The sequence below is a fragment of the Eurosta solidaginis genome, chromosome 2 (genome assembly GCF_040869045.1).
Source record: "Eurosta solidaginis isolate ZX-2024a chromosome 2, ASM4086904v1, whole genome shotgun sequence".
NCBI lineage: Eukaryota > Metazoa > Arthropoda > Insecta > Diptera > Tephritidae > Eurosta > Eurosta solidaginis.
In genome coordinates, this window is record NC_090320.1 from 260,918,917 (window position 1) to 260,928,032 (window position 9,116).

The 9,116-nt window shown below is 39.1% G+C and overlaps 1 protein-coding gene across 1 annotated transcript; it reads right to left on the reverse strand.

Moving 5' to 3' along the window:
- Window positions 1–4,414: 4,414 nt before the first annotated feature.
- On the reverse strand, window positions 4,415–5,000 carry LOC137242737 (cytidine deaminase-like). The gene is made up of 2 exons (XM_067769992.1): window positions 4,885–5,000; window positions 4,415–4,827 (listed from the first exon to the last, which is right to left on the reverse strand). The coding sequence occupies exons 1-2, from the start codon at window positions 4,946–4,948 to the stop codon at window positions 4,415–4,417; spliced, it is 477 nt and encodes a 158-aa protein (XP_067626093.1). The 5' UTR covers window positions 4,949–5,000.
- Between the last annotated feature and the right edge of the window lie 4,116 nt (window positions 5,001–9,116).

Below are 9,116 nucleotides of genomic sequence, written 5' to 3' on the forward strand. Positions count from 1 at the left end.
TCCAGACGTAGTCATATGTAACTTTCTATTTTTTTGATCCTCTCAGCATCGATTTTGTTCTTGCCGATATTTCAACTTGCAGGGACTCATCAAAAAAAAAAAAATATAAAGACGTTAATCTCGGCACTTCCGTATCTAATAGATCAGATTTAAAACTTTAATTTTAATGCCATAAAGGCAACATCGTCGTCAGCAAAGTTAGTTAAAATGACATCTGCAACTTCGTTTTCTTGTAGCAGGTTTGAATCTTTTCCTATATCATAAACCTCCGCATAGAAAACACGTCAGAAAATCGTAGATATTTTGAGAATATACCAGTTTGCTTTCCTATTTTTTGAGCCATCCGTAGTCCTAACTTCTTTATTACTGTAAAGGTACGGCGTGTCCACATCGCTGGGGCTGAGACAGATAAACGATCTATAGTATCCTGCTTAGTCGTCATATTGAAATTGGGGCGATTGGTGCTGGTAAAACTACTGTCACTCCGGTACGCGAAAACGGTTGTTATGAAATTGCATCCTTTGGTATGGCGGTAACCAAAAATGTATGATTAGTATCAAGTGGCGATTTCCATGTGGTTCACATTGTTGTTGCATTAACATGCAAATACAACAACAATGTGATCCAAATAAATATTATTGGCCTAACAAATTAACCAGCAAACATACTTATTAACACTAATTTAAATACAAATCAAATACATTAAACAACAAAAAACAAAAAAAGGTTACATTTAATATTAATTAATAATTTGTTTGTTTTAAATTTTCTTGGAGGGGGAGTAAATATAGTGTTAACTACTTTGTACTCTTTACTTTAATTTTTAAAATAATTTTTAATTTTTTCGTGTTAACTTAAAATTTTTGAATAACTTCAAAAAATGATAATTCTTATTAGTATGAAAATATTTAAACTCAAACATAAATAAATATAAATTTTTAAAAATAAAATAAATATTTGGTTTATTAGCAAATATAGGGGCATAGATTCTATGACGATAGTTATTTTCTGTGAAAATGGGCGAAATCGGTTGAAGCCGCGCCCAGTTTTTATACACAGTCGACCGTCTGTCCTTCCGCTCGGCCGTTAACACGATAACTTGAGCAAAAATTGATATATCTTTACTAAACTTAGTTCACGTACTTATCTGAACTCACTTTACCTTGGTATAAAAATCGCTGAAATCCGTCCCCCCACTTTATCGATATCGAAAATTACAAAAAATTAAAAAATGCCATAATTCTATACCAAATATGAAAAAAGGGATGAAACATGAAAATTGGATTGGTATATTGACGCAAAACATAACTTTGTAAAACACACCTACCATATTAAGTAGAAGAAAATGAAAAATTTTCGCAGGGCGAAATCATAAGCCCTTAGAATCTTGGCAGGAACAGTATCGTGGTATTACATATATAAATAAATTAACGGTACCCGACAGATGATGTTCTGGGTCACCCTGGACCACATTTTGGTCGATATCTCGAAAACGCCTTCCCATATACAACTAAGGGTCACCCCCTTTTAAAGCCCTCATTAGAACCTTTAATTTGATACCCATATCGTACAAACACGTTATAGTCACCCCTGGTCTACTTTTATGTCGATATCTCGAAAAGGCGGCCACCTATAGAACTAAGGCCGACTTCCTTTTAAAATACTCATTAACACCTTTCATTTGATACCCATATCGTAAAACAAATTCTAGAGACACCCCTGGTCCACCTTTATGGCGATATCTCGAAAAGGCGTCCACCTTTAGAACTAAAGCCCACTCCCTTTTAAATACTCATTAACACCTTTCATTTGATTCCCATATCGTACAAACAAATTCTAGAGTCACCTCTGGTCCACCTTTATGGCGATATCTCGAAAAGGCGTCCACCTATAGAACTAAGGCCCACTCCCTTTTAAAATACTCATTAACACCTTTCATTTGATACCCATATCGTACAAACACGTTATAGAGTCACCCCTGGTCCACCTTTATGGCGATATCTCGAAAAGGTGTCCACCTATAGACCTAAGGCCTACTCCCTTTTAAAATACTCATTAACACCTTTCATTTGATACCTTTATCGTAAAACAAATTCTAGAGTCACCCCTGGTCTACCTTTATGGCGATATCTCGTAAAGGCGTCCACCTATGGAACTAAGGCCTACTCCCTTTTAAAATACTCATTAACACCTTTCATTTGATACCCATATCGTAAAACAAATTCTAGAGACACCCCTGGTCCACCTTTATGGCGATATCTCGAAAAGGCGTCCACCTTTAGAACTAAGGCCCACTCCCTTTTAAAATACTCATTAAGACCTTTCATTTGATTCCCAAATCTTACAAACACATTCTAGAGTCACCCCTGGGCCACCTCTATGGCGATATCTCGAAAGGCGTCCACCTATAGAACTAAGGCCCACTCCCTTTTAAATAATCATTAACACCTTTCATTTGATACCCATATCGTACAAACGCATTCTAGAGTCACCCCTGGTCCACCTTTATGTCGATATCTCGAAAACGCGACCACCTATAGAACTAAGGCCCAGTTCCTTTTAAAATACTCATTAACACCTTTCATTTGATACCCATATCGTAAAACAAATTCTAGAGACACCCCTGGTCCACCTTTATGGCGATATCTCGAAAAGGCGTCCACCTTTAGAACTAAGGCCCACTCCCTTTTAAATACTCATTAACACCTTTCATTTGATTCCCATATCGTACAAACAAATTCTAGAGTCATCTTTGGTCCACCTTTATTTCGATATCTCGAAAAGGCGTCCACCTATAGAACTAAGGCCTACTCAATTTTGAAATACTCATTAACACCCTTCATTTGATTCCCAAATCGTACAAAAAAATTCTAGATTCACCCCTGGCCCACCTCTATGGCGATATCTCGAAAGGCGTCCACCTATAGAACTAAGGCCCACTCCCTTTTAAAATACTTATTAACACCTTTCATTTGATACCCATATCGTACAAACGCATTCTAGAGTCACCCCTGGTCCACCTTTATGGCGATATCTCGAAAAGGCGTTCACCTATAGAACTAGGGTCCACTCCCTTTTATAACCCTCATTAGTGCCTTTAAATTGATACCCATATCGTACAAACACGTTATAGAGTCACCCCTGGTCCTCCTTAATGGCGATATCTCGAAAAGGCGTCCACCTATAGAACTAAGGCCCACTCCCTTTTAAATAATCATTAACACCTTTCATTTGATACCCATATCGTACAAACGCATTCTAGAGTCACCCCTGGTCTACTTTTTGTCGATATCTCGAAAAGGCGATCACCAATAGAACTAAGGCCCACTCCCTTTTAAAATACTCATTAAAACCTTTCATTTGATACCCATATCGTACAAACACAAACACATTCTAGAGTCACCCCTGGTCCACCTTTATGGCGATATCTCGAAAAAGCGTCTACCTTTAGAACTAAGGTTTGCTCCCTTTTAAAATACTCATTAACACCTTTCATTTGATACAAATATCGTACAAACGCATTCTAGTCACCCCTGGTCTACTTTTATGTCGATATCTCGAAAAGGCGTCCACCTATAGAACTAAGGCCCACTCCCTTTTAAATAATCATGAACACCTTTCGTTTGATACCCATATCGTACAAAAACATTATAGAGTCACCCCTGGTCCACCTTTATGGCGACTCCCTTTTAAAATACTCTTTAATACCTTCCATTTGATACCCATATCATACAAGCACATTCGAGGGTTACCCTAAGGTCATTTTCCTACATGATGATGTCCCCTTATTTTGTCCCCAAAGCGTTGTCCAATTCGCGTTGACGCAAATCATGAGCAGCTTCTAAGTGCGTAAGTCGATAGCAATACTTTCTGAAGCGAAATGTCATCGTCGCTTAACATAGAAAGCGGATCTTTTGGACTTTGATTCGTTGCACTATGTTCATATCAGCGTAAACTTAACTCAGCTCATCTTTGTACAACCTTCCTAAGTTTTCTGGAGAGCTCTTCAAGGGATATCACCTTGTGTCTACACCGTCTGATTGATATCATGATAGATATGAAATTTATAGAGCGTGACTTTTGTTCGTTGATAGAAATTTACACCTCGATTGCCTCAGTCCAAAGTAACACTTGTGGGCAAGACTTTCTGAGGTTGATTTGATCTAAGCTGCGGTCGCTTTCTCCGTTAATTCTGGTACTCAGATAAACTTAAGTTTTTCAGTTCCCCATTTATATCCGACAACAGTGACGCGATCTCTATGATAGCATACCGCGTATGCTCGTTTTCCTCCTTGAAAGGAATCCACTACTACATACATGACTGCCAAATGTTTTAAATTTATTATATAAAAAATAAGTTTTATCTACATACTATATACAAAATCTATCCTATCCCTATTCCAATGCCAATGTTTTATTTGTTTCCCAAAAATGAAAAACTACGTGGCAAAAGATCACGTATAGTCGTCGCCAGTACTTTCAATGGTGGACAACCTGGCTTGGTACAATATAATGGGAAGTCTCCTTGCTGTGCAAATTCAGCCAAGAACTGCCGACAAAGTCCACATGGTGTGGTAAATCCTTTTTCCTGTTGTGCCACAACGGCACATGCCACAAAATCTCGCTTACCATCACTGATGGCCTTACAAGCAGCTGTACGCTCGGCGCATATACCAGCCGGGTAGGATCCATTCTCAATATTACAACCGGTATAAATTGATCCGTCCGCCGTTTGTATAGCTGCGCCCACTTGAAAATTACTATACGGGCAATAAGCATTGCGGCGTGCATCCATAGCTGCTTTTATTAATTCTTTAGCATCAGTACCTAAATTTGCAGTTCCGTTAAGGCTAAAACTTGAGGAGTGCGCTTTATAAAACTTACCCAATTCCTTAAAATCGCGTATTTGTTCATCATTGTTAATTTTTTGTACTATAACACGTGGCATCCTTGAGGTAAAATAAAAAAGATATATAAGATGTTATATCGGCGAATTTCGTTGCCTATCCTCTTATAAAATATTACTATCAATAAGACAAGTGTTGAATTGTTTTGCCTTCAAATAATTTTGAATCATGATATTTAACTCTATGATATATGCTATTTAGCTAGTGTTGGGTTCTAAAATTAAGAGGTCGGAGTTAACTTAATACAAAAGAATGTAATGTCCGGATAACACTGAAAGAAATCGTTTGGTTATATGTGTTATATGTCGGATAAACTTCCGGTCTTTCCAGCGATCTTTGTAATTAGCTTGATCTCGATATTGCTATAGACAGGGTGCGAGTGGGATTCAAGGGGTTGTGTAGCGCAATATATAGCTTTTCCAACCCAATTGTCAACCTCACCTTCGAGCGGCGAATCCCGTTTCACTAACAGACGACGGTCTGGCGACGCCAAGCTCCACATGGAACTTGGCGGTGGGGCGGGAGAGATGGCCTGAAGGTTTAATGTGGCCATATATATCATGAACCAATAAACAGATCCCGCATTAAAAAATGAGGGAGCAAAAAATCATAGTTAGCTGGGAAATAAATTTTATTGGCGTGACGTCACGCTTTAGACAACATGGTTCATTGCTGACGCAGTGTTCAGACTTTATTCCAATCGGATTATTTTGCACCGCTCTTACCTCCTACTACATTTTTTATCTCAAAGGTTTATTTGGGTCGAGTCGAAAACTAAATAGTATCACTACCTAAATAGTATACTACTAATACGTAGGAAAAGCTGATTGTTTATAAGTTACGATTGGATGAAATGACGTGAATTCATTGTTCGTGTCTTAAGACATGTTTGTTCACATTTTACTCACAGATCGCGGGTTCGAATCGAGCTCAAGGCCTAACAATAATTATTTTATCATTATTATTGTTATGATAAATTTTTTCTTAATTGAAAAAATTATTAAATTAGAATAGAAGAAAGAAAAAATTTAGACAACTGCCAAAACTCGTATCGAGATCCATTTCGGGAACTGCTAAATTCCTTCATCGGCAACGTTTAGTCTAATTTTCACATCCATTCTGAAATAGATGTTGCAGTGCTGTGAATATCAATTGGCAAGAACCAGAATAGAAATAGGGATAATGAAGACAAACAAAAAACCGCTGTGATGGCTGAATGGTTATAGCAGCGGCGCCTAAACGTTGCCGATGAAGGACTTTAGCAGTTCCCGAAATGGATCTATACAACGAGCTTTGGCAGTTGTCTAAATTTTTTCTTTCTTCTATTCTAATTTAATAATTTTTTCAATTAAGAAAAAATTTATCGTAACAATAATAATGATAATATAATTATTGTTAGGCCTTGAGCTCGATTCGAACCCGCGATCTTACAAATCAGTAGGCCAATATAACAAAAATTTTACTCACAGTTTTTGTACTTTTTTCGTACGGAATGATAATAGAAGGAGTAAAATTTAAGCAAAAAATATGTCCGGAAGCGATGTGTAAATTCTGCCAAAATTCAACATACAGCACTTCTTGAAGTTTTATATAAAAATGATGTACGTTGAGTCAGCAAGGTCAGCTAACCCTGTTTTGCGATAACAATTGGGAGCACCAAGCGAGGCCAAATCTTCCTCCAACTGTCTCTCCTAACTCAGTGAAGATCTTCTCTTTCCCCTATTTACAAACTGTCGGGGCGTATTAGTTCATCCGCATAACATGACCTAGCTAGCGAACTTTCTGTTTTTATTCGCTGCACTATCGTCATATCTGCGAAAAGCTCATATAGCTCATCATTATATCTCCTTCGATACCCGCCGTCGACATCACGGATAGGATTATAAATCTTCCGGAGAACCTTTCTCTCCAATACTCCAAGAGCCATCTCATCTTCTCCCGACACCTTCCATGATTCCGAGCCATACATCAGGACAGGTATGATGGGTGACTTGTAGAGCACGAATTTTGTTCGTCGAGGAAGGACTTTACTTTTCAATTGCCTAAAGAAGCACTTGTTGGCAGGAGTTATTCTCCATTTGATTTATAGCCCGACATTGTTTTTGATTTTAATGCAGCTTCCCAAATAGATGAAATCCTTCACAGTCTCGAATTTATATCCGTCAATAGTGTCGTGACCACAAAGGCCACGATGACAGCAAGTAACCCAGCGGGTTAGGGGGTCAGAATATTCCCGAGGTAGGTATGCCTGTCGTAAGAGGCGACTAAAATACCAGATTCAAGGGGCTATGTAGCGCAACCCTTCAGGTTGCCAGCGCAATATATAGCTTCTCCAAACCCAATTGTCAACCTCACCTATCCGCGGCGAATCCTGTTTCGCTAACAGACGAGGCTCTGGCGACCCCAAGCTCCTCATGGAACTTGGGGGTGGGGAGGGAAGGGATGGCCTGAATGTTTAATTTGGCCACATAAATCGTTCCTTAGATGGTCGGGATAGCACCTTAACGGTGCTGTGGTACCGGAGCGTACCGGATCTGTATCCGGCAAAGGACCATTACATCGATAACACTCCCCAAAGCCTTCGGGGAGCAACCTTATCGCTATAACGACAACAACAGCAAGTACTTCGTCTTGTCCACATTTACTGCGAGACCCACTTTTTTTTGCTTCTTTATTTTATACCAACTCTTCGCCTCCATGTTTGAACAGCCCGGCAGGTATCCCGTCTTTACTTGGCACCTTGTAATTTTTTAGCCGTGATATTGCTATTCTCACTTCACCATAGTCGGATGTCGGAGCGTATTTTTCATCATCGGCGATCGGGGTATCGAGTTTGTCTTCCCCCACACTCTGTACGTCAGTTATCATGTCGCCATTATCGTTTCTACAGGAATCTGCCCCGGTCTTGAAACCGACTCCATGTGCACCTGATAAGGCAGATAACTTTTTTGCTGAGAAACATTTCACGGTAAAAACACAATCGAAGGGTTTGCCAAGCCACCAAATTAATTTGATGGTAGTTGTTCGCCCGCTTTCAAAAAGGAAAAAAAAATATACTCCGAAAATTAAATTTTTGCTCCGGCGTAGTCGTTTACTCAGGTAACAGTTTTAAATACTCTGAACACTGGTAGCGAAATATGAGAGAAATGTAATAAAACGAAAAACTTCAAAAACTCTACGTCACCAAACTTTTTTTCCAATTCGATTACAAATACAACAATTCCGGAATGCGGGATTTTGGCTCATTTGTTTATGATATATATCGTTCCCGAGATGGTCGGGCTAGTACCTTTATGGTGCTGTGTTACCGGAGCATACCGGATATGTGTCCGGCAAAGGACCATAACGTCGATAACACTCCCCAAAGCCTTCGGGGAGTAACCTTATAGCTACAACAACAACAACAAACAGCGTGGGAGTTTCAATGTTATCGAATTTTTCAATTCAATGGGATATGAAGGATCTCAGACCAATCAAATCAGAGGGACAGTAGAAGCGTATATGGCTTATATCAAGCTTTGCTACTTTATTTTGACACCTGAGGAAGATTCCCAATGAAAAAGGGATAGTGTGCCGTGAACCGACCAGGACCTGAAAGCGGCGCCCCATTATTTTTTACATGAGTCAAGTTTTTCACGAAAGATTCATAAGGAAAATGACTTTACACAAGCAAATTGACTATAAGAAGCCAAATGAGAGTAGAAAAGCCACTTGGTTCAAAAAGTTATATACATATATATAATTTATAATGGTGGATTCGAAAGAGATAAATATCTATTGCAGAAACAAATAGAAATAGAAATGCTTACCCAAAGTACAGAAGTACTTAAAATTCCTTGTTGGCATCACACACCACTGTTGACTCCAATAACGGAATTTTGCTGGCCATCGCTCATCATCATTGGCCCTTAGCCATCTGGGCAATTTTCCCCATTCCGCCTTTGTAGTTATTGCCACAAGTCGGAAGCTCAAGGGACTTTAAATAATTATTCACTTGTTGACTTTAAAACAAGGAAGACGCTCGTTCCTTTGAGACCCAAATCCGGTGTTGTAAATATACGGCGCGATAACCACCAAAGTGATTTTAGCCGAGCTTCGCTTCAAATTCCCGTCGTGCTCCTTTAAATTTTTCCTACAAATCGGCGGACCGGGACCTACACATTTTACCCCGACTCCGAATGGCACCTATCTAATTTATGAATGTGGACA